Raw genomic sequence first — 27,604 nt, forward strand, 5'->3', positions numbered from 1 at the left:
TTCTTTGAGTTATGCCTCTGGTCGTTAATTAACGAAGCTAATGCTTTAAATCTTTATGATAAAAATATCGTTGAAGATTTAAGTATAAAAAAAATATTAAATTCTAGTTGCCATAACTGGGTTAATTATACCCAAACATTTACATTACAATTTTATAAATAGAGTAACCTCGGGAGTTAATTGAAAGAAATAAAAATTTTAACGTTCTAAAGTCAATTGCAATGTTATATTCATTTCAATGGATATTTGCGATGAGTGCGAATCTATTAGTATAAAGTAAAGCGGCATCGATTGCGACAAATAGTCTTTTTAATGTCCAAACGACCCGGACAGTCCGCAATCTCCGCTATCCGACAATAAATTGCATGTTAATTTTTCACCCCCGTGACTGTACTCACATTTCCAATTAAAATGCAATTATGAAACGACCCTATTTTTCCAACGTTTGTTTTTAAAGCGAAACGGTTAAACTTCAAACATCTAGCAAGATTAAAATAGCAGCATAAAAATAATGTTATAAAAAGTTAAATTGAAAGTTTAAGTTGTCGCCATCGCAACGCTACCGCTTTATTAATTTACGACTTTCATAAAGGGTTCTAGATGCACTCGAAACGTTTTATTTTTTAGCATTTCATCTAATGAGTTATATCCGAACTCTTTTTTTAGAACTGTATTTCTGTAATGAAACTGCTATAGCTTCGGTAACAACAAAACGCTTACAATGCTCGTATTTGAGTTAAGTCTGCGACAATTGTACAACCGACTCCGGTATTATTAATCACAGGGCACAGACTCATTAACTGTTTAGAGCAATAATTACACCGAACGAGAAAGTATTTAAGACAATGTTTTCCTCTTAGAGTAAACGAATTAAAAGAAGTTTAGAGGGTAAAAAGTGTTTATAGTTCTCTGCTCTGGTTCACTTTGCAACTACCTATTTTTTTGAGTTCGGTTAAGCGAATAAGCACGTCATACATGATGGTAAATTATAATTTAATTAGTGATACATTGATGTATTTCTCAAAGTTAAATTAACATTATAAAAAACTCTTGCTTCCAATAACAGCAAAATTGATAGTTATTTTTAATACAGTAAATTATGGTATACAGATGACTGATGAGGACTAATTTTTAACCAGATCAGCGTGTGCTGCTTAGACTATTTATTCTATTTCTTGAATTCGTTAGCATAAAGCCTGTGCTTTTGTGCCCAACGCCACAAATTATTTGCGTAGCAATAACTAAAGTAGTTCAGTAAATTATTTTCGTCTCCATTTGTTTTATTTAAAGACATCAGTCTCATTTTATTGAAGCAACGTGACTTTACAGCGAGTTGGCTTCGTAATAAATGTTCAGGTCGGTTTCAGAATTTTACAATTGCATAGTTAACGACGAGTCAAACTTCATTAAATCAGCTTTAGCGCTTATTGTCCACTGCCAACTATGTTGTTGCAACACTTCATGTTATTGTTGGATGAATGCAACATTTAATAACGGAATATTATTTATACTCTCAAAAAGTGGTTGTTGGTATCAATATATACTAATATTATAAAGCTGAAGAGTTTGTTTGTTTGTTTGAACGCTTTAATCTCGGGAACTACGGGTTCGATTCTAAAAATTCTTTCGGTGTTAGATATCCCATTTATCGTGGAAGGTTATAGGCTATATATCATCACGCTACGACCAACAGGGGTTCAGCCACGGGGGTGAAACCGCGCGAAGCAGCTAGTCGTAAATGAAAATAGAAGTGTGGCGTTAAACATTTTGTGAAACTTCCAAATATGTTTTGCTGTCTGAATACTACATTTGATGCGCTCGAAAAAGATTTGCCATTATGAAATCCATTTCCAGTTTATACATTTTAAATAATATGGAACGTGATTAGAAAAGGTAAAAAAAAACTAATGTAGAACTTTAATTTGGTCCGGCGACGAATTTTATTCAATATTCTCTGGCATCAAATATTATTTCGAACCCACGTAACACAATCCACTTCCATTTTAAAACCATGCAGATTTTTTAGAATCCACTAAGGCTAAGCGCGCACCACGACTTTATGCAGCGTGATTATTTTATCGCAGAAATACAACGTATGAGTTACTATGAGAATGCGCGCACATACGTTTAAATAATCGCAGCGATTTTAAAATTGTGATTTGTCACATTTTGCTGCGACTGCTCGCGACGCGATTGTCGCCAAAATGAAATGCAGAATATGAAATTGTATGGTACCGCGCGCACTGCGATAATAAAATCGCACACTCGGGCCCGGCTGGCACTTCACTTGTGTTTCGTCTGTCCAACAGTAAACATCGTAGTGGTATAGGTAGGTACTGTTTGGTAAACATAAACTCAGTAATCATTTATTTATTTAACACTTTATTGTACAAGAAACAAAATATACATAAAGGTTACAATAATAAAAAAAATAAAAAAGCACAAAGGGCGGCCTTTTGGCGGAATTTTCATTCTATAATAGCCAAAGAATTTTTTGGGATACATCCGAAGTTCATTGTATTTCTGACCCGCGGCATCGCCCGCGCAGTCAAAGAAAAACCCGCATAGTTCCCGTTCCCGTGGGATTTCCGGGATAAAACCGATCCTATGTCCTTTCTCGGGTATCAAAATATCTCTATACCAAATTTACAGACAGACAGAGTTACTTTCGCATTTATAATATTAGTATGGATAAAAGAAACCTTTGACAATTCTATCTGCTGTAAAATAATGAGTCTAATATAGACGAATTTTCTTGTTTTTTTCTTCTTATCCTCCGAAGTAGTAAATAAAGACAAGCAACTTGTACGAAATCCACGATGAAAGTGAGTAAGGATCACTATTAAATTATCGCTGTGCGCGCACCGTACTCTCTGCGATTTTCTACAGCGCGTTTTTGAAATCGTGTCGCAAAAATTAAAATCGTGGTGCGCGCTTAGGCTTACGTGAGTCTATAACTATCAAGTTTCATTTACATTCCAATTTCAAAGATCTCCAATGTTTTTGCGAAATTCCATTTAATTTAAAATAGCACTCGTTAAAAAGGAAAACTAGACTAGCTAGACTAAAAACTCTAGAATATTTCATCCATGATACAAGAGGATGTATTCCAAACAGTTATCCAATGAAGAACTCCAATAAAGCCGCTTCAGAAAACAATGTTGCAAACAGTTTATGAATCGGCTTAATGAGCAATTGTTCCGTGAACTTTGGCAAAATAGTCCGCATCGTTCAAAAAAAGATCAAATATGGAGTTAACATCTATCGGTTTTGCTATTTCAGTACTTTTAGCTAGACGATTGGAAATGTAAATTACGATTTGCTCCTTGCTGCAAAAACTGTTTGTTAACATTGAATAATAATCGAACGATAAATCCGACTGCGCCTCGGACGTAAATATGTGTGAATAGGACATAAGAATCAGGCTTCACTGTATCGATATAGAATAGAAATGCACATTTTCGAGAATCCCACGCTTTATTGGAATAAAGATATTACATATATAGAATTATGACATCTCTCACGGTATGGTCGTAACTTAGAAAATTTATAGGTCCATCTACTTTATGCAACCAGGGTAATGACTTTTTTAAGCAAAATTAAATAGAAATATTTCACAGTTCAATTTTAAATCGATAGAAACGTAACATATTGTGTTGTTTATTATTTTATTCTAATTTTTGCAAAAATATGAACAAAACTTGACACGGGCATAATCTGTCCTCCGTTTGATTTGCATTTGCATTTCGTACTTTCTATTCAAAAAGATCACTTTTCATTTCAAAACCAGAAAAGGATGGAAATAAATACAATTTTTAATTTATATGGTCTCTCCAAGTATCAAGATCATAATTTCTTTTACAAAATTCACCTTTTTTTCTTTTTTTTAAGATTTTTTTTCTCCTACATCACTCACCTCGTAACAATAACGCCCATGGCCGACCCGTCCGCGGCGGACGTGTGCTCAATGTGCGCCGGCGTGTCCTCCGCGGGGCGCGGCGGCGGGATCCAGTCGCGCGGCGGCCGCGGCAACTTCTCAGTCGACACCCAGTGGAGGGACGGCCAGCCGCGGAACGAGACCACGTCACCGGAAGATGTTTTCGGCAGCCCTGTGCCGGTTACACACAAGAAATAAGAGGATGGTTTACGCTATCGTGTCCCGTTCGGGGCTTTTCAAGACGAACGTCAATCATTGGTACTGCCTGTAAATCAGCGCTGTTTTTTTTTTTCAGCATTTTGCTGAGGCTGTGTCTATTTGCCTCATTAAATTTTAAGATAAATTTTGTATATAGTGTGTTTTTGGCAAAAAAAAGTATTTTCTTTCCTTCTTTTTGAGTTGTCTCTCGGTGTTAGCCAGAAGGTCTAATACATCTCAACGCGGACGTGTAGGTGAACGGAAGGTTCGAGATGGTAGCGACATGCGCAAGGGCGTCCCCATGAAGGGGATCACGACCTCGGCATGAGCTGTCGCTTTCCGTCCGGGACGTGATCAAACATTATTATATATACTTTTTGTATGAAGTTATTCATGCCCGTCCCGATACAGTGTAGCGGGAATCATGCTAAAAGCAGTTAGAAAGGAAAGAATTCCTTATTTGTTTTAGAACGCAAGTCGCCCTACCTCTCAACATTTAATTCCACTAGAAGCAAGATAGCCAATGCGTACTCGCATCACCTATATGTAAGCTCTTGATACTAAAGCAAACGCTGTGCTGAAGGGCACTCACCCAAAAGTAATTTATTTTCAAATATGAACGCGCCCTCCCCTGCTCTAACCTAACCGCTTTTATCTGTTCTGTAAAACTGGTCCGTTAAAACTTGACAATTTGTAAATACCCTAACATAAACATGTTTTATTATCTCATATATTATATCTTATATAAAAAACGACGCGTGGCACTCGGGGACTGCCGCGGTAAAGCTATTGCAATTTGCATGCTATGCCTTCAAGCCACAACTCCGCCCGTCGGAGTGGGGAGCGTGAGGTTTTTTCGTTACGGAATTTCTCGATTCGGTCCCCGCGCTCAAGGCCCGCGATTGAAGCTATGCAATAGCTTAAAATATTATGATGATAGAAAGTTTCAGTAATAAAGCTCATACAAGTTTATTTCATTTTTACCAACCCTACTATTTAGTACTCACCTATTTAGGTGAGGTAAATTTTCGGTTTTTAAAAAAACCTTGGTAGTATTCTAACTTATGAATATTGAACTAATATTAAAGTACCGATGTGAATCAATCAGTAAATAATTATATTTAACGAGATCTCAGTCTTCTGCCCAGTAGACGACAGGATGTATAAGAAAAAACATCCGTTTCTATTAAAGCATCATTAAAATTATTTGATTTCTTAATAATTATTTATTATTTACTAATTAATTATTGTTTATTTCGGTCATGTAGTGGGTGGTGAGTTCCAATATCCTGCCACCCCCGACCGACTCAATGAATTCAGACGTATTGTACTTATTAATGTAGGACTGATTGTCACAGCGTGGAGCTAGTTATTTTTCTCCACAAGACACTTGTGAGAAACAAGAATCTTTATTGGTTGTAACTACTGGAATTCACCCCTGTTAAGTTTTTATTTCTAAAGATACGATACATATCGATAAAAAAATTGTACATTATTAATATAAAACTAGCAGCTTCTCATAAGTGCATATTATGATACCTAGTCGTAACGTACATGATATAACAAAACAATATTTAACAAGATTTATGTACTCTTCATTGGGTTCAATCTTCAACAAGAACGGTACAATTTCATTAGTACCGTAGACAAATATGTAATAGGTAATTAAATTTTTGAAAAATTTGGCGTCTGTAACGAGATTGTGCACAAGACATGTTACAGTACACTGCAAATACAAGTGTACTCCCTATTCAATCAATTTGATGGACGAATATGATTTAATACTGCTATTATATTTCCTTCGTCCAATCATTCAATTGGAAAATATATATTAATTTCATCGTTTGGGGAAACATAATCTTTTTCATAGGGCTTCCAAAACTAATTTCAATTTACCGCTATCAATGAAGCAATTAATTAAGATTCATTCGAAAACCAATCTGTGGAATACATAAAATAAAATATTAATATTCGACTCAATAAATATGAAAATGTTATCAATAATAACGTAAATAAAAATTTGGTTCGAAACATATACAAGTTTCAAACCGAATTATTAACACGCAAATTGAGTAAACCATTTCAATTTCAGAACGATTGGTTTAGGCGAACGGTGAAAATGTTACCTGACGCATATTGAAAACGCAATCCAATAACGGCAAACGACTGGTTTCAGTATCAACACGGTTTTACGTGAATTTCGCGGAATATGGCCAAAGCTTAAATGAAAATTCTGACAACATTTCACAGCAAAGACTGATTGCATTCACAAGAAATCCAGTTTCACAAACGATACTTCGGAGCTTCAAAACTTATTAAATTTTATTTCACTTCAATACGTAGCCGACATCCGCTTAGTTAGTGTAGATGAAAGAATTTTTTTATTTCTACAATAAGATCAAATGAAAACTTTATTGCATCGCTCTTTCAGTTGTTCCAATAAAAACAATTATGAAAATGTTTACAGTTGTTGTTATGACGAGTTTATAGCTATTTGTTTTTACCGAAGTAACAGTCACGCCTTCATGTACACAATTGATACAAGTTGACAAAAATTAAACTCTTTACCGATCACACACACAAACTGATTATATTTATATATAAAAAAAAAACTAAGAAACAAAAATCAAAACAATTATTACATTTTTTTGTCCAATTTTTTATTTTTTCTCGCTCTGATGAAATCTTAAATAACGAAATATCTGAAATACGCTCCAAACACCAACTCTCTCACAACTCAAAGCACCAACTATTTTCAATGTAAGAACTCACCTTTCAAACACGCATCCGAAGTCAACGCGTACTGGATCCCACAGGATCCGAGCAGGAATCCCACTTGCTGGAGCCCCGCATCCCGCCTGGTCAACGGCACCTCTATAGGCACCGGCACCACCCCTGCTTGAAGGCACCCATAGAACGCGCACATGAAGTTTATCGGGTCATTATTAGGGTACACTAGCGCCACTCTGTCCCCTGGCTTCAGGGTACTGTCCCCTGTTATGGGCCCCCCGCTGCTGGACTTCGATGTAAAAGCTTTGTTGAGCAACGCGTACGCGATCTTCAGTGAGCGGCTGAGTAGCTTTCCTGTTGGACGATATTATGTCAAGACTGTTTATAAATGACTGCCTTATTATAAGCCAAGTTCCTGTCAAAACTTTAGAACTACTAGTTTGAGAAACGTAAACTTCGACTAATTAAGAAACTTATTATCAAACAGTTTTCCTCTTTAAAATAATTAAGTAATAAGAGAGGTACAGCAAAAATGTAAACAACGTTATAGCAAACTATGAATATACACACTGATTTAGACTTAAGCTATTCCTTCTTACACGTTAAATAAGATACACAGAGAAATTCAAATTGTACGAATAATTGAAAGTGCGCTCACCATACGTCAAAGAGTTGCTGAGCTTCCCGTTCGGATCGAGTACGGTGGCGACATTCGCTTTAAATGAAGCCGTGCCGTATCTTTGTAGTGCTGCTTCTAAATTCCTCGGCAACCCGGCCGGTACCACCAGCTGTTCACCGACTGCTGGAGTCATAGTTCCTCCTTCTGGTTTAGGGGCGTTAGGATCTTTTGGATTTGCCGCGATTTCTAACTCAATATCGTCATCTTCATAAAATTCCGGCAGCGGCCTCCGTTTCGGCCGTTTGAGCGTATTTAGAAGTTGTTGTATCTTGGCTGACACCTATTAAAAAAGTGATGAATTTATTTAGTGTCGCTAATGATTGCACATTAGAATAGAAACACTAAAAAGCAATGATAAATACTGAAAACTTTTATACGCTATACTCAATATTAATTAAATTTTCAAAAGTCGCGTTCTGTGAAACGTTGTTTACTTCGTAACTGTTCTACGTTGCATCGATTTTATCTTGTTTCGTGTAAATAAAACTTTAATTTCCCATGCTGCGTACAACACGACATACTTTGTGCAGACACGAGGGATACCTACGTATAGGAATATTTTAAACCGATGCAGAGTCTTATGATATCCAGAAAAGGAAATTTATGTGAAATATGTTATTAGGTCCCCGAAGGCTTAAGTCATTTTGTAACCGTTTTGATTTCCCAGAGGTGAGCACACACTCATGATTATGCCAACGTCTACAGCTCGCCTCGAGGTATGATTGCCAGCAACAGTCATAAATCGAATTTATACTTGAGCATAGCTCGTCCCGTCGTATTGTAAAATCTGCAGCTTTTAAATGACCACAGAGTACGAAACAATATGTGACGAAAATATGTGGTTGTCATTGTCATTGTTGTCATTCGTCCGAATATTTAAGCCCAAATAGCAAATTATACAAGAATAAAATAATAAATTACAAACGTAATAATTAATTTTCTATTGAGCCCTTCTAAAATTTTAATTTGTAATCAAATCCATTTACTATCTAAATTTCCTCAAAGTTCTATAAAAAAAGTACCTCCAAATGAAAACTTCCGACCTTCCCCCAGTGCCCCACAATTAACAAATCAAACACGTATTATTACCTTCCACCTGCCGGTGCCAGTGCCGGTGTCCTCCGGCTGCGAGTAGCACTGCACCCGGTCAGCGACGAGCGCTCCCCCGCGACGGGCTCCCGCGGACGTGTGCGTCACATCAGGTTGGATATCTAGCAAATATTACCACTTTTACTGTAACATGTTTTTACAAAGACAACACGCTGAATGCCAATACGAAAGTCAGCTAATTGCCCAACTCATACAGGCGAATGAGCCAGATATAGGAATTTTGTTTTAAATATTTATTTTTAAAACACACTATAAACTTTTGACATCATTACGAGAAATTAAGGATATCGATTCGGCTGATTGATTCATTTCGATCATGTTGAATGGGGTTTAAACTATTTTTAATCGTCGATCCCAAATTACTTCCGTTTCAGGGACGTTAGGTCAAAAATAAAAAATAAAATTACTGTTCAATATAAAACACCGTGTCATCAACACGTATTATTTTATATTTTAAAGTGACAGGAAAGGGGTTTTGGTTACGACACTATTCCCTAAAAAGCTTCTTCTAAGTCTATTCAATCCCCCGATTACATAGCTATCTTAGTATTACAACTTCTGTTTCACACCCAACAATTTTCAGTTAGAAGCACTTTGTTGAATCAAGCTTTACATCACGTCCAGGCGAAGCTGCAATATATTATCGTGTATAAACAGCTCATGCAGAGAGATTAAGTTTTGAGAAATGGGTGTTAGCGTCAATCTAAAGTTCTCCGTTCAGCGAAGTTGGCCGTGCGGTCGACGAGCAGTTTTTCCATCGTTATCTGATTCAAACTTTCCCTGTACATTCGTTAAATGCGTGAAACCAGCGAGAACATTTTTATCACTACCCTTTCATGTTTCTTCGTCGCTTTACACTATTCTGTGGAAAATTCAATTTACAACTTTCCAGGTATCGGCGATTTATTTATCAACTTGCTGTTTGTCCTCTCTGTTTGCACGTGACGTTTGGCACGTTCATTATTGCTTCAAGTGCGTAGGAGGACTATTTAATTTGCAAGGACGGGAAGAGGAAATGATCGTTGCTAAATGAATATTTGATCTGTAAAACATTAAATTGCGTAGTTCGCTGGAGGAGAGTATTTCACACACAGGTCGTAGTTCAAGAGTTTCAGGATTCAATCAGCAACTACTAGGAATATCGAAACTTTCTGAGTGTAGTCTGCAGGGGAATGATATTGACATCTACAAGTGGATCATGGGACCACTACATTTATGCAATGTGAACCACATTCGATTATTCAAATCGTAGTTTTACTAAGAAAAACATTGAAAATAAGAAAATAAGACAGATATACTGAAAATAATGCAACAATAATATCTGAATGGTCTAACAGGTGTACGCTGAAAAAGCACCAACAATCACGACTCACAAGTGGGCAGGTGCGTGATGTCCGACAGGTCTATGTCCGTCTTCTCCCTGGGCGCGTGCTTCTTGTCGCGCGGGTGGTGCGCCTGCGGCAGCGGGTGCGGGTGCGCGCGGGGGTGCGGCGCGGCCGGCCGACGGGAGGGGGGCGAGCCCAGCTCCGGCGGCGGGGGCAGCTCCGAGTCACCCGCGCACGAGTCTTCGTCCGAGCTTGATGCTGGACAATTTTATAGCGCATCATGAAGATGTCAAGGAAATGTCCACTTTAACCGAGTTATAAGAAGATACGTAGGTATTTTTAACGTCCCACGTAATTAATAGGTTCGTTGTCGGCATGCAAGATTTAAAAAAATCATAATTAATTAATGAAGGGCCTGTAGAAGCTTAAAATACTTACCGTTTGTTTAAAATACAAAAATACCTGCTTAAATTAAAGTATCAGTCTTGCAGTTCTACATAAAATTCTCACATTGAAAAGTCTGCACTTTTCAAGTAAATAAAAGTCTTCAACATAACCGCAATAGTAAAAATAAATTTTAACTCACAGAGATCATGTCTTTCCCTATCAGGGCTCTTCGCCATCATGGAGGTGCGTTTGGATGGCATCGGCAGCGAGGGCTTCGGTCTGTTCTGCATCTCCGCGAGCGCCTGCTGCACCGCCTCCTGTCTTACCTCTGTAAAACCAATCTCAATTAAAACATCTTCCACCCAAAGCTACTCAAAACGCATGCAATTCACACAATACCATATTTTATAAAAATAACACTGCAATAGGCATGCGTATATACCGTTAAACAACTTTTAAACATAATAATATTATAAACATGCGCATAAAACTGGTAAGTTGATAAATAATTTAATTATGAGCAGTACTAACTATTATATGATAATTGGTTTAAAAAGCTTATTGAATATGTGGATACTCACAAACACCTACGCCATGATATGAGATGGAATTAACATATTGAATTTAAGTGTACTTAATAGAACGTATTGTTATCCGACAATTCATGAATATTGAATAGTTATGGTATATGAAATTGCGTATGTGTAACGCGAAGGAAACTTCTTGAACATATTATGCAAATGAAGCGAGTGTAAGTTTGAAGTTCATATAACATTCGTAGGGAACAATTTCCATTTACAACAGGTGTTTACTTGTTCAGTTCTTTGCGGTTGACGAGCATCTTGCGGTCTACAGGATAACAGATATTGTGATAGTATAAAATATAATACTCAACGTATATTATTATTAAGTATACATAAGTTTAACTTGTTTGCTGTGTGCATTAAATATAAAGCTTCCAGCCGCAATAAAGTTATAAAGACAATATCTATCTATACTTTATATTTATATAATGATTTATGTATCTACATATAAAATATTACATCAGTATTCAAATTTCAAAGGTTACATTAATTTATTAAACGTTTGTTTATTATTTCAAGCAGAAATTTCACGAACCGCAAATACCGCACTATCAAAGCGAATACAGGTTCGCAAACAATTCAAAATAAATATCCTGTGTATTGGTTATTTACTAAAAGGTCCGTTAATGCAACAATATTGAATATTGATCACTAATGACTATCCAGCTATACTGCTGTTGTTTGTTGAATACCAAATGGCCGCCCAATATTGTCGCGTAAAGTGCTCTATGTTAATTAAGCACTAGCATCAATTAACCATTCGCTTTTAACTAAAAATGCTACCGATAATGTAGTTAGTGTCCACCTTTGACGTCAAAAGCGACTAATTGAAAGCACAAAAGATAAAATACATCCATAGTCCATCGTTTTATTACCTATTACAGACTCAATTTTAAACTTCCCTTTTTGAATGTTTTGAAATTAAATTAAAATATACTTCATACAGGTAACGTTACCAGTGAGCCAGAAACACCCAAATAGGGTTATGTCTAATGTATTAGCTAATAAAAGAATATTAAAAAGCAACATAAAGCCCAATCGGACATCAACAGGTAATTACACAAAAGCTTGTTAAGAAAATATTATGTTAAATGTGTCGTCCCCTCAAATATTTAAACAGTTAAGGCCGTTTACGCGGTCCGTGCGTTGTTTGGCTCAAATATGTGATTTTTCAAACCAGATTGTCCATCAACCACTTATCTTACAAACATATGAATTACTAATAATTTTAGGAAATTTTATTGTCTATATAGTTAGTTAAGAGTTTTTTTCAATTAATACAGTATTTGTGAATACCATCAAGATAACTGAGCCGATGATTACTTGATTTAACTTTTAGTGTCAATTTCGAAGCTAAAAATATCTGAAATTGCTGACAGATCTAACACACAATTTTTTTTAACTAACTGCAAAAATCCTTATTAAAATAGTTAGTTAAAAGATTTTTTTATTTTGGACTCCTAACTTACGAAATTAAAATCCGAACAATGTGAATTTTTTTAGAAATTATAGTCGACAAAATGATTATTTTCACCAAGATATTTGACTTAGTTGAATATAATTTATACATATTGCAATAAAAGAACGTCTTACTTATAAGATAAAATTTAAAAAATCAACTAAGGTACCTCTATTATTTTTCTACAATTTTTTTTAAAGTACTATAAAACACTGCGCGCGACCCGATTAAAATCAGTCGGCAGCGAGCCTTTCCAGAGAGAGGACATGTTGCTCGGCGCTCTCCTGTGGACCTATGCTGTTCATAGTAAAAGGTTAGCGCAAGCCGCGATCTATCGTAATAGATCGCGGAGATTTTGACTTGCGTTAAATTGAATAAGCCCTCTTAAACACCCTATCAAATCTAAGAACCGGTTTGGTAACACCGCAGTAAGGTTCCCATCTGTTGTCACATTTCAATTTGAACAGCAAGAAATTTCATCAGTGGATTACTACATTCGTGTGTTCCTGCGAATCGGAATACGTACTGATAGTTTGATATGAGACGAGTACTAAAGCACTATACAGTGCCTGTTAAATCATGGCAATCCATATCCAGTGTAATTAAAATAGCTGTGCTAGAAATCTCCCACAGAGATCGAGGTTAAGCGCTAAATCCATGCAATATCAGCAATCAAAGCATACACAAATTTACTTTCGATAATAGTCCACATGGAGCTTACAAATTCATACTCATAAACAGTTATTATGTATTTATAAACAATGTTCAGTAAAATTTTATACGCGAATTGCCGCCCTCTTGAGTAATTAACATGAAGGATTCATATGGAAGCTGCGAAAATTTTATTATTATAGTGATTACGAAAATGCCTTAATCATAGTTTATAGGCCTATTATGCACAACCTAAAATTTTGGTCTCGTTAAGAAATTATGCAATGTTCAAACAAGTCAATAAATCTAATTTACTGTTTAAATTAACATTCCCTTTCAATGCACAACGAAATGCATAGATAAACTTCGAAAGTTGCCTTGCCTCGCCACAGTGTATGAACAATTTAATATTTATTATTACCTACAACTAAATAATTATGATATTACTCATAGAATATCTGTAATCATACTCATTAGTGGTTCGTTAACCAAAAATGACAACGTTGTTGAAGTGGACAATAATGAACGGGGTAAAACAGTTTTTGGCAAAACCGCTGCATGTTCAGGTGAGAGATTAAACGTCATAGTCAGGGCGGATAATAAATGGACTATTAACATTGTCGGAAGTGAAGGCGTCAATTTCGAACAGTTCCTATTGGAAACGTTTCACAAAATGTTCAAAGCTATTTCGTCCTGTGGTTGACGCGTCGATACCACGATAGATTAAAGCACTATGCTGATTACTATTTTCCTTTGTTGTTCGGGATTATAAAGCAGTAATTAGGATGTTAAGAGTTCTACAACTCATTGTTATTTTATTTTTATAATATGGACTTTATATAATGTAACGGGAACGTTTTAAAAAAGCTATAAAAATAAATTAATTCAACAAGGCAATCCTTTTCTCCTGTCTATTAAATTGTTTACTTATTCAGGTTAGCTATACGTACAGGTCCTGTTGCGACCGCATTACTTATGGACATTACTAGGGTATCTACTTAGATAATGAACTTAACGCCTAAACCTGAATCGTATATATCTAAATATAACATTTTATATCATTCATTTATTATAAATAAACCTATTAGCCGATAATAACCACTGATAAAAGATCTTATGACAAAAAATACATTAGCTAATAATAATTGTTATATTTGTTATAAAGGATAAAAAGTCAACAATAGCCTATTGTCACACCGGTATATAATATATATTATTATTATAGCCATATAGTATATTCATTGTTAGCCTTTGTGAGTTAACAATTAGTATTAAAATTCATTTATACGTAGGTAGCCATTAGGACTATCGCTTCAATATCCAATACTTAAAATTAGATTATTGTAACGTTGGTAAACGTTACAATAACAACGTTGGTAAAATAATAATAATCGCTTTAACTTGTATGAAAGTGTGTAAGCTGTTTTAAATATACTAAAACACAGGAAGGCCTAGTGTTAAAATATACTACTGAATCCGCCGGTCGGTATTTTGATATTCGTTATGTACTTACTTTTTATCAATTAAGTATGGGTAATATAAGATTTCCCTAATTAATTTCAAATTACATTGAAGGTGTACTAAATATTTCATAAGCGCGATATGAGCCAGAACTGATGACAAAAACTGTGTTGCAAATAAAAAGAAACGCAAAACTATGAAACGCGATGCGAATATGTGATTCCTGGAAGTTGATATAACGGATAATCCTGTGCTCGAAGCGACTTATTGTCTGCTTTTCGTCGTATTGGCATAAAGGAAGAATGCTGCGGGTTGCTAAATAGAAAACCTGAGCCCGCCACCTACACGATTCACCGACGAGAAAATGTATTTTCGTAAATGGTAAATAACTACAGATTCTTTCAGATCTCATTGGGTTTTGAATTGCATGAATGTTGTATTTTTATTAAACCGCAAACTTATTGGCAACTTATTGGTTACATTGCATAGCAATTTTAAACATTTCTAGGCTACATTTGAATACAGAAATCCTTTTATGATAAGAAATGTTAATATGATAACTAAATAAAGTTGGTAAAAGAACGAACATTTATCAGCACAAAACAATCCAACTTAAAAAAAAGAGTGTGTATACTTATGTACACGCGTTAGAAGTTTTAGGTGCTTCTTTGGCGTATAGAAAAAATACTAGAATATACAACTTGAACTTAGTTATCAATTTTCATACCACCTAGAACTAACTTCATGCTGTTAAATTTAGGTGTCGGTGTGCGCGCGCATCGTAAAAATTCACTCTCATCATTTTTCTCCATCGCGCTAAAAGAAGTATAACTTCAAAATTAAATCTCAATTTCTTCACAGGATAATTATCTTTAAAATTAAGCATCTTATCTTCTATATCTGTTCCGGGAAATCGCAACACCTACATTATTTTGACACAAATTAATTGTCGGTATAAATTTGGGATTGAGGTCGCGCCGATACAACTTGCAGAAAACAGGCTTTGCAATTCTACTGTCACGATATCCAATAGCATAGCACCATAATACAAACATCACATCACTTTTTTTTTATTCTGACCGCTTTCTTAAGTTTGTTGAACTGACTTATTGATTATTTCAACAAGTCATCTTTTATACTAATAGCCATGATTATAATTTTTTGATTTATTGAGTATATTATATACAATGTATTTAATAAATCTGCACCATGGATAAGAAACATAGCAGAGCATAAGTTTAAACAATAAATAATAACAATGTGGCATTCCGGCCAGTAATGGTTCTTGTACCCGCCTCAGTGTTCCGATAGCGAAATATTAACACGCACAAATTTATTCTAAATTAATTCCGCTCGTACTTCGTTCTGTAACGATAACTTGAGGCTGGTGTATAATACATTTGCAAGTTTCGTTTACGATACGGATTTGTGAGTCATTTTCTTGAAACTTGTCATGCCGGTTCTTATTTATTGTAGAGTATACGATAGGGCAGTGTTATATAACTTGTACGCCGTACAGCGGCCCCAATGTGTATAGCTTTATGAGCAGTAGAGGCAATCCTCTCATTAGGCAATTCTTAGCTTTTGCTTCAGTAAGAATACTCATATTTTGAATGGGGAGTCCAATCAGTGAATTAATACTGATGGTTCTACTTATTTCTCTTTCATAATACTCGAATATATTATATAGCGTACTGGTGTATAATTGGCAATATTTCTTAACAGTATTCTCCTTTATAAAGATGGCAATTACCAATATCAAAGTTCTTGCAAGCGTGTAACGCTTCCGTGTTCTTAGCAATGAGGTCGCTAACCTGCTACCGGAAAATAGTAGAATTACACATTCCACAGTAGTAAACATTTATGGTCCGAAAACAATTTTTGTTTTGTTTTAAGCAAGTTTTTTTTTCGGTTGTCCATAGTAAATCTTAATTAGTAAGTACAGAGTGATTTCCGCAGAAGTCAGCTTATAAAACGAATGATATGATAAATTACGTCGTATGTGTTAGCTAATAAATATTATAATATATTTTTTATAAAGATATAACCAACCTGAATGTTTTAAACCAGCTTTCATCGCTATTTTTATAAGAACGACACGAAATGTAATACTATTTTCTAAATTTCTATATAAGAATAAAACTCAGTTTTGTGATAGAAGGGTATATTAAATACCTTAATGAAAAGAAAAATATAATAATAAATACTAATCATAATATGAGTTGTTAGCTAAAGAAGACGGAAATTATGAAGAACGTAATTTATTATCAAAGCCTTTGAGGGCTCTTTGTGAGAGTTTTTCTATACTTATATGTAATTTTCCTAACAAGTAAAAATATGGTCTATTTTAATATTTCCGTAAAAGCTTAAAAAGAATAATCTTTTCGTTGAACAAACATGTTCACAAAAGCCTAACCAGACCATTACATAAAATGGAAGCACTTACGTTTATCGTTATTAATATCATGGTTTATGCATTAGATACATAGGTATATAATATATTTTGGCAGAGATTCAGTAAACCAAAAAGGAAGTATAGATCAAGATAGGCAAGTGTCATCTGCAGATTGACCCGACACAAAAAGGAACCCAAGAATGACATCACACGTACATAACCAATGTAATACGTCTATGGAGAGCGATAGTTTCTTTATAGTATGACTCACCAGAATGGTAGCGGCTCTCGTTCCGCGTAAGTCGCCTGTTGGTCCTTCCAGGCGGCGAGCGGAGTGCCGCGGCCGATCTCACTGCGTCGCCATAAACAAACCACCGTACATGTTTACACACACGCGCGTCATGCAGACACCACAAAAAAAGAAACGAATTTCGAATTTGGAATCGTGTCAACTGGCGCCAAAAATTATATATAATCTGTACAATGTACATCTCCTGCTTTCATGAATAATTTTGAAAATTTGTGTGATTCCCAATTTATTCACAAGTTTAATCACCCGATTTGAAGGCAAACATTATTAGCTTCAATAGTTTTGTTAAGGATTGATCGTGAAATAAACACATCGAGTGTTTAAACTTGTAATTTTTTATATTCGGCTCCCGAAGTATGAAGAAACACACAAAAATCGTCATGTTAAATATTCTTATGAAACGAGACATAATTAACCTACCTACAACCACACTCTATCAATATATGATATACCTAGCAAAAACAATATTTCGAAGGACCATTTAAATGGCCACAACTCTTGGATGACGTAATACTCAAAATACGATAAACAAACTGTTTATTTGTAATAAAAGTGTTTAATAAAATAGAATTGCAACGCGATAGGCTAAAAACGTATGCGGATAAAAATACGAAGAGCCGTGGTGTGCATATCAATATGTGAATCATTACAATAATAAATAATAGTTTGGAAAATCCAAAAGTGCACGCCTCATAATCTCATCCTTTACAATAAAATTGATTATTTATAAAGAGTACACTATAAATATAAAAAAGAAATGAAATAAAACAGTTGGAAAAGTAAAGAAAGCGGTACCGTAATAATTGAGCTATTTTTCTTGTGGCCCCACCTAGATGTGAAACTGCGCAGGTTTAAGGGACTGACTACCGACTTATTTTTTTAAACCTTGGCTTATAGTATAAAGAATCGAGTTTATAATGGTGAATTTTGAGTACACTATAAATATAAAAAAATAAAAATAAAATAAAGAATATACATATATAGATATACTAAAATTATGGAGAACAGTCGATATTTTTTTTTGTTTATTTAATAACAATTAAACCACATCGAATCAGACCCTGAAAAATGAAAGGGTTCTATCCCTGAGCATACTCAAGCGTAAGAGAAAAAAAAAGACTCGATTAGTAAAGTATTTCGGTCGCTATCGTGTTAACAAGAAAATCCTCCGCACATACAGACACACGGACGTCCAAGACAGAACTTTTTAAACTGTTTTTTAACTAGTTTAAATAACAAAAATGACATCAAAAATATCATGAATGTTAAAAATAGTGTTTTTTCTTAATATTTGTGTGTATGTATTATCTTACAAGTGCAATGTATGATACATAAAGACATTTTAAGTTTGAAAAATCAGATGTTTTGCGCGAAGTGACAGTAGTACCCACCTCAACGCTTCGCTTATGAGGCGTGCAAAAAGTAAATATTAAAAAATAAACTAAAATATCCCGTGCGCGTGAATTGTAAATGTTTTTTTTTAAATAAAGCCAAAAAAGATTCTGAAGAAAAAAAGTTTTAGAATTGGTTTGGCGCCAAAAAGAGCCATTTTTTTTTAATTTACATCTTATCGCTTTCACGACTAAGATAAATTTAACAAAACTGTTTATGCCGGTTTGCAACTTGCAATGGGCGTTTTTCCATTACCCGGCCCGGCTCCGGCACGGCAACGGCATGGTCGGGGACCGGTACCGGCACCGGATACATAGTTTGTAAAAAAATGTTATAAGGACCTTTTATTTTTTTTCTATGAAACTTTTTAGGTGGCCAACCTCTTTGTTTAACATCTTGACACATTCGAAAAAAAAAACGATATTTTTTTATTTGTCATTCCTAATACATTTTTGTGTTGGCATTATACAATTGCTATATTTTAAAGTTTCAATATGAGTACAGCCCTAAACGTGGCAAATATAGAAGTAGACGTAGAGCATTTGGATTCTGATATGATTGATGAACATCTTCGGGCATCGACAGCTGTATTGCACGACATGTTGTATGGTGATAACAGATGCTTAAACGAAGACGGTCACTCTTGTACTCAATGTGGTAAATCGTACAAAACAAAGAGCACTCTGCAAGCGCACTACTTGCTTAAACATCCTAAGGATCAAGTCGAGGTCTGGTGCACAACATGTGACAAGAAATACTCATCGTTGATGAGTTTACAGAAACACGTACGCTATATGCATCGCTATGATCATAGATGCAAAGCATGTTATCGAACGTTTGCAACAAAAGATATCCTAGATAGCCATGAAGTCGAATGCGTTAAAAGCGACGCATCTTGTATGGAATGTGGAAAAGTCTTTCCGACGCAAATAGCTCTCCGTAATCATTACAAATACAAGCATCCAGAGAGTACGAATTTCGTTTGTGAATTGTGTCACCGTACATTCAAAAGTAAGCGTAATCTTTCCAATCATATGAGCGCAATACATCCGCCAGGGGCAACAGTGTGCAACTGGTGTCAACGGTCATTCAATTCGCTGCCAGCTCTACAGAGCCACGTCTTGTATAAGCATACGGACAACGGGCTGCGTTGTTTGCAGTGCCATAAAATATTCACATCAAAAAAGAACCTGAGCCGTCATTTATTGAAAATTCATTTTTACAAAGGACCCAACTATAACTGCGGCGTGTGCAAGGCAGATTTCCACACTTCCAACGCTTTAGTTCGTCATGTCATGACATCGCATACCAGCAACTGATATGGACCTTTGTCTATATCTATACAATGAATATAATTTTAACTTTCTATGTCCTCTCACGAATAAAATAATAATAAATACCGTTAATCTCATTAATACAATGTGTTTTATTGAATAGTGCTTAGAACAAACGTAGTAAAATATATTTATGGAGTTATTGCACGTTCTAGGCGCGGTTGAAGCGAAGGCCATCTAACTAAAATATTAATATCTATTGCGGATGCGTTAGGCGATGCCGTTAGTTCTGCATCCAGTGGGCTAATGTGATCTTATCGCACTACAGATTATGTTGAGAGATATATTCATATAGTAAATACGAAAGTTGTACAATATAAAACGAACTTATGCTTAATATTTCAGTTTTATATGAACTCTAACCTTTCTTTCTGAAACTTTTAAAGGAAAGTAATATTTGCATTACCATACATTTGTGCATACATTATATTTACATACTATAATAACGTATGAAATATGAATATACAGAAATACTATTATGCTGTAATATATGAAAATCATTTATTTTTATTTTATAAGTATCTAATTTCTGTGTATTATGTATAATCATAATATCCCGTGTTTTCTGTTTAAAATAAGATGAAAAAAAAACTTATTATACGTTCAATAACGATATGTATGTATATCGTCGGACTAATTAAACAAATTTTCAATCAGAGTTCCAAAAAAAGGAAAGACGTTCTCAATTCAAACGTACGTATTAATTTTATGTACCAAAATGTTCCCTTTGATAACTGTATTTTGGTCACTGGTTACCAATACATGCATAATCTACAGCAGTGACAACCCTGTTTGAGCTAATAAGGCTTATCTGGAGTGGACTCACGACAGTAGTGTCGGCGCCAGATATTGAACTTGCGCATCCCAAATCCAGACTCATCTAAACCGGGGAATAATAACTCAGCCATCTGATTCTGATACCCAATAATACAGTTTCACGATTAATTTGATATACTATTTAGTAAATTTTAACAATTAACGTTGTTGCAAAAAGCGTTCCAGTATAATTTAAGTCAATAAAAGGGAGGCCATTAGTATATGAAGTATTATGAAAGTAGAGGCGAGGCCAACTCGTTACCTGCGACAACGGATGAGCGTTATCACATTACATCGCATGTTCCCTGGGGTCTGGGCAAATAACGTAAAAAAGTGTGGCCATCGCTGGAAATAGTGAGGATATTCATTTATATATGCTTCATCGCAAACGACTCGGTGATACGTGAGTTTTAAATGAGGGATTTCGATAAAACCTCACCAATATTCGGAAAAATATATTCACAAAACTGACTTGGTGTCAGGTTGTTCATTTTAAAATGTGTGTGCTTTTCTAACTTATATCTAGATGACCGAGTTTAGCTTGGTATTGAATATTGTGAAGTGAATCCTGGCTAGATCGATTTTATCTCCCGCGAAACACCTTGTATGCTATGTCATTAAAATCGTTCGAGTCATTTCTGGCATTAAATTATACATACCTTTAAAAATTAAAAGAATTGTCGATATTTAGATTTTCGAGAATGAATATTATAAAATATAGAGTTAATTAGATTGATAGATTAAAAAGTACTAAGGTAAATAGAGTAATTAAATTTTTCACAGCACTTGCGTCGGACAAATTCATAACCTAGCTTTATACATTATCATTACATTTTGTTCTTAGCATTTTGTAGTACATTTTACAGAAAACCTTAGTAGACTTTTCCTAAATGCAGTTTTATTTGTATCGATTGATTCTTCAACATTCTATATAAGCCGATTGTACAAGCTTAAATATTGCTGATGTAGGTACATTTAATTTAATATGCCTTTATATACAACGATAATTTGATAAATTGAGCACAATAAATTCAATGAGCATTATAAAAACATGATTTAGCTAAACTATAAGTATAGTTTAGCTACTATTACCTACTGACTAATGAAGAACTTTTAACATGCTATTACATTTATTTGAACCTGAAGTATGATAAAAGTACGGTGAATACGAATACGAACATCTTTCGGCTTGTTGTAAATATAAAACAATCGATATTGTATGAACTAACTTTAGTCTAGCACAAAGTTTATTCACCTAGAGCGTTAAATAAAACTTCGATTTATCAAATAGAAGAGTCACCATTCGATATAATTATAGAAATAATTAAGATGGGTTGATTATGCCTGCATTGCATTCGTTCTTTTTAAGCAGCGTTTCATATTAATTTTTTTTATTTAAATTTAGTAATGTATTAAAAATTGTACTTATTTAAAACACAATAATTATAAATGTTAACTTAAAAGCTTCTTTTATATTTACTTATGGATTAATTAATATAGAATATGTAGTAGGTAGTAGAATCTATTTTAATATATTAAAAAGAAAATGATACTTAAAGTTCAGTTTACTTATAAGATTTGGTGGATCGTTAAGCTAGATTTAACATTCGTGTTAACAGAAAACTTGTATTGATGAATCCACAATTATGATTAAAGAAAAACAAAACAATAAACGGAAACAATACACTAATAATAAAGGTAATAAATAGAACACTTGAACGATTCAAAGTTAAAAACGTGTCTATAAGGGCAAAGAGTAAAAGTCAATGACATTAGAGTTTCAGCTAAAGATGTTTTAGACGCCGGGTGTCTTACAGAGCGGGCATTGAACAGACAGTAGAACTATCATAAAATACCGACGTTTAATTTCTACATATATTCTGTTCGACTGGACTGAGTCTCGAAAAAGGGTTCTGTAACTTTTTGAGAAGGCGCTGTACCATTTATATGGGTTCCTTCAATCGGTTAAAGTATCTTTGTGGCGTGTCAATTTCTTTACAAGGCAATTTTGTGTCGACAAACAATACAATATACAATTTTGGGTAATAATAAAATTTTCTATATAGTTAAAGATGTAGAGAGAGTTATAGAGAATAGTAAACGCCATTATCCCTTAGGATTTCCTACTACTACATCGTTACGAGCCGCGTGCTTCAGTAAATCAAAGCATCAAGGTACAATGCCTAAAGTTTTAGTGAAAAATAATGACTTGTATGATCCATACAGGACGAAAACTTAACGCAAGAATAAACATGGCTGCGTTGTTAAAACCTATATATACATAACCTCACGTCGTCACCTGACATGCCACCAAATTATAACGCCAATGTAAAGATTTCAGTTGTAAAATCTATGGATATATTAATATTGGATACTGTGTACCGCTTTCAATGCTTTCTTGTATATATTATGTATAGTTATCCTATACTTTGAACTGTATCCTTGTTTAAATGAAATTTTTATAACTAATTTTAATTAATTAGTTAATTAATTCGCGGAAATTATTAATTCATCACTCAGATTTGCCTTCGTTTCTAATTATTATTAATAATATCCTTTTGGATATGGTAGACTAAATGCACAATGCATTTAATCGTTTCCTTTGTGAAAGAGTTCGTCCGTAATCACTTCGTAGAATTTTCATTGCTAGAATTTTATACAAAAGTGAGGTAGGTAAAATATTACTAAATTTATTAAAAGATATTTTTTTTTATGAAATTTATTTATTTTCCTGCAATCTACATTTTATGATAAACTAGCGGTCCGCCCCGGCTTCGCCCGTGGTACATATTTACGTTTTCTCTACATAAGAACCATCCTCGTACTTCAAGGAATATAATAAAAAAAGAATTATCGAAATCGGTTCAGCCGTTCTGGAGTTATGGAATTACAACGAAAAGTGGCATTGATTTTTATATATTAGATTATGTTTTAGTATTTTCTGAAAAATATTCATATTGACGAAGAACAACTCTCGGTGCTTTTAGTACCTATAATCGTATTCTAGGTAACTATTCGTCATTGCGCTGAATATTGTCGTCAGACGTCAGTCATCACTTTACCTAAATTAATACGAATAGGAGCCGTTGTCAGGATTGACGTTTGTTATTGATTGTAGGCACGACAACTAACATTACCACCAAACTGCATTTCCGTGAAACAATTGTAGTTAATTTGTTTTTACGGTTCTAATAGAATGCTAAATTATTTACTAGAATTAATTATGACTGATTCAATTATTTAAAAGATTTATTTTTTATGTAGAAGGTTCACTAAAACATACTTACTCTACGAATTTGCTTACTCTACTGCTTTATTGAAAAACTTTCAGTATCGGAAATTATATTACTTATTTATAGTTTATACATTTTTAATTAACTGAAAAGCCATTGGTCCTTGCATTGGTTCCAAATATGTATCTATTGCTCACGTGTTTAAATATAATAAGGCTACTTTAGACATAACAGTACCTAGTTCATTGTTTGCAGCAATTGCGACAATTATTGCGCTGACTCATACATGAGGGCTATTTAAAAGACTCCTTTATTAAGTCGAAGACAAATAAATCAATGTTATCTACACCGTACAGAGAAATGCTCGAATTATATTGCTATTCAGTTATAACCTTATTGAATAACGAATGGTACGCATTTTAGAAATATGGTATACTCGCTTCTTTATTCCTTTGTGATACAGCCCCACTAGTAAAGTTGCTATTCAAACACTCGCTCGGAGAGTTAGTTCTACGGTTATTTATTTTTAAATTTATAGACTAGCCTTGGAAATATTTGAACGTGTAAACCGTAAGCATGCTCAATACCCGGAATATGAATAAAAACATGAATGTTTTTCACTTATTGCAAGGAAACATGTTTTATTTACGTAACATGTGATTCACAAATAGGAAAATTTGGAAGTCACGATTCACTATTCATATGAAAAGAATAATATTAAACTTCGTTACTACCCGCGATACATTAGGCCATAATATGGTAACTGAATTATCTTTATATTTTACATCTTCGGATGTTGAATTTCAATTTTCATAAGAGCATATTTGATAAAATACAAACGAATTCCAGTAAGAGGATTACAATGTGGAACATAATGTGACATCTAAAATAGAATTCCCTAGAATCAAGGTATTACAGTTCGTATGAAATACTTTTGCATTGTTAAAAAAATATCTATACCTACTATAATATTACAAGCATCTTATAAAATAGCATTAAGCATTTAAAATACCATTAATGAATAAAATAGTAATCCATCTAAATACAAACCAAAGCGGTAGCGTAAAAGTCTAATCTATGGAATATTAAAAAATACTACAAGCGTGTGGTCTAATCTACATTAGCTACTAATAATTATAATTAATAACAAAAGCTTAATAAAAACTACGTCACTAGAAAGTAGCTCAAACAAATCATAATTGTTGGATCAGCAATAGATTTGCTGAATTGTTAACCCAGACTATCTGTTGTTATGTAATCTAAAACCATTGTTTATATTTGTCCAGAAAGAGCGCCATGTGCTTATTTAGCGTTAGCTATTATTTTACATCAACCATCATATTTTCAAAATACCATTCTTGTATCTCGAATATCGATATAAACGAATTAGAAGCGTTCAGGTACATCATATAACCTGATGTATCAATTGATTGATACTAATTCGCGTGGGTTAAACTCAAAACCAGTGCGAAATATTACCCAACATATGTTTGCGCCTTTACACGTAAAACGAAATTATCAATGAATCGTTTCTTCGCCCCTTCTGGACAAGGTCTGTAAGTGAAATCTCTACGTCGCCCTACACTCAAGAATAGTCATGCTAGAGCGATTAAATATAACAAAAGCAGAAAAAATTCAATGTCTGAAATGTTTTAAATGAAATAACAGCCCAGCACGACTACGTGATTGAATCGCATACAAGGTTGGAGAGAACCGTCGGATTGGAAGTAGCCACCACTTTTGTGTTTGCGAGTGTCGGAATAATTAATCGAGTGAATTTTTCTGTACTTTAAACTCTCCACCACGAAATCCCAACATTTTGATTCACCAATATAATCGAAAATAGTGGAATGAATGGTGGATTAATTAAAATATATGTTTAGCTCTTTCTATTAAAGTCGGGTGTAATAATATATAATATCTGTCCTACAAAGAACGTGGATTATGTTTACTATAGTGTAGACTGTAGACTGTAGTGAGTATTTGAAAAGAAATTTGACCTATGAGAGCATAATATTTTCAATTAGAATAATAATGATTTAAATGTGCGAGAAAATATTTTGTGTTAATTTTCTGTCTGTTCTTATTATGTATGTTTTTATTTAAACAGGTTTTTGTAGATATATTTGGGGTATTTTGTGCTTAATGTATACTTACTGTCATTTCAACACTTTCGATTCGATTTCGATTAAAGTTTAAAACAATTTTGGATAATTAAGGAAACGGTAAAAGTGTGTTTCAACTTCTTGTTTTAATATATGATTTGGGCTGTGTTTAATAATATTTGTTTCACTTAAAATATTTAAGGCACAGGTGTCCCGCGCACACGTCGCATTAGGCAACTTCCGCATTTTTATACGTAACTCCATAAAGGTGGCAGCCGGCTTTCGGCCCAGCGCCGTACAAATAGCGTCCGAGCAACTGTTGCATTTTTCAAACAGGAATCGTTATTTTTAGCCCACAATAATTTCGCGTGCTGCAATTCGCTCCATTTCTCACCATCACAATTCTAACATAAATATGTACATTGTACACTATCAATCTCACGTGCCTACCCCGATGTAAAATTACAGCGAACAACTACCGTAATGAGATTCGGCGTGATTCCGTGCAGGCACTCCAATAGACGCATGAAGATATTAATCAGTTGCAATTACCGGCCCATGCGTATGCACTCGTATTCATCGATGTACATACACCATGTTTACATCTATTTGCCCACATGATGTAATTACGCTTTGCATTATCATTAAACACGAGGTAATAGAGAATAATTTTCCCATTGTTATATCGATTTCGACAAATAATCTCCCCGGTTATAACCTTTTCTCATTTAATTTCAGTCTTAAATATCAATTAGTGTTCCAACAATAGATACTTGCGAAATGTTACAGGTCCGAGGATCCGAATAGCTTTAGCGGGAAGGGAAGGTCAAAAGGGAATGGCGGCTAAACGACCGGTTGAATTTTAAATGCAACGTTTAAAAGCAAATTGTTGTTAGTAAAGCCCGCATCGCTTTATCCGTGAAACCGCTGCCAATGTGCGTTGATGGAAAACCGTCGCTAACATTATAATAACCGCAGATAACTTGTACTTATGCTAATAACTTCATTTAAAATGGCCTACAATATTCGAATTTAATAATTATTGTTATTTTTCTAATAGTCCATTGAAAAGTTACATTTGGGGTTGCATTTCTTAGAGGACGCAATTTTATTTTTTGGATGTGTAGGGGGGTTCAATGTGAAGCTAAAGCCAAGTTTGTGGGGTCGCCACCCTTGTCCCACGGCCGCCATCTTGAAAATAGTGGTTGAAATGGTTTTTACGATATATCTCTTAAACTAATCTGATAAAAAAAAATTGTTAACATTATTTGTTTCAAATTAAATTCTCTACAATTTTGGTCCAGTTACTTTTTGTCGTAGAACTATACATATAAAAGTTATAAGCGAAAATGTTCAGATAATAGAGATATTTATATTTTTCAATAAAACTTTTTTTTAAGTATCATTTTACGAAGAAATGATATCAGAACATTTTTGTAGATTTTTTTTCGAGGAACAACTTTTACATACAACATTTTTTCATAAAGTCAATAGCTAA

At 34.3% G+C, this 27,604-nt stretch overlaps 1 protein-coding gene across 3 annotated transcripts in view; it reads right to left on the reverse strand.

Annotated features, from left to right (window-relative positions):
- Positions 1–27,604, reverse strand: part of LOC123705069 (disco-interacting protein 2) — a 62,625-nt gene that overhangs the window by 13,865 nt on the left and 21,156 nt on the right. For 2 of the 3 annotated variants that reach the window (XM_045653649.1, XM_045653647.1), the window contains 6 exons: positions 10,566–10,694; positions 10,028–10,237; positions 8,634–8,755; positions 7,524–7,824; positions 6,908–7,219; positions 3,917–4,109 (listed from right to left, as the gene is read on the reverse strand). In XM_045653649.1, coding sequence (XP_045509605.1) covers positions 3,917–4,109; positions 6,908–7,219; positions 7,524–7,824; positions 8,634–8,755; positions 10,028–10,237; positions 10,566–10,694 — 1,267 coding nt within the window. Of the gene's footprint in view, positions 1–3,916; positions 4,110–6,907; positions 7,220–7,523; positions 7,825–8,633; positions 8,756–10,027; positions 10,238–10,565; positions 10,695–17,187; positions 17,269–27,604 lie in introns of all 3 variants that reach the window. The other variant, XM_045653648.1, reaches the window with a different exon arrangement.

This window comes from Colias croceus, chromosome Z (assembly GCF_905220415.1).
Source record: "Colias croceus chromosome Z, ilColCroc2.1".
NCBI classification, from domain to species: domain Eukaryota; kingdom Metazoa; phylum Arthropoda; class Insecta; order Lepidoptera; family Pieridae; genus Colias; species Colias croceus.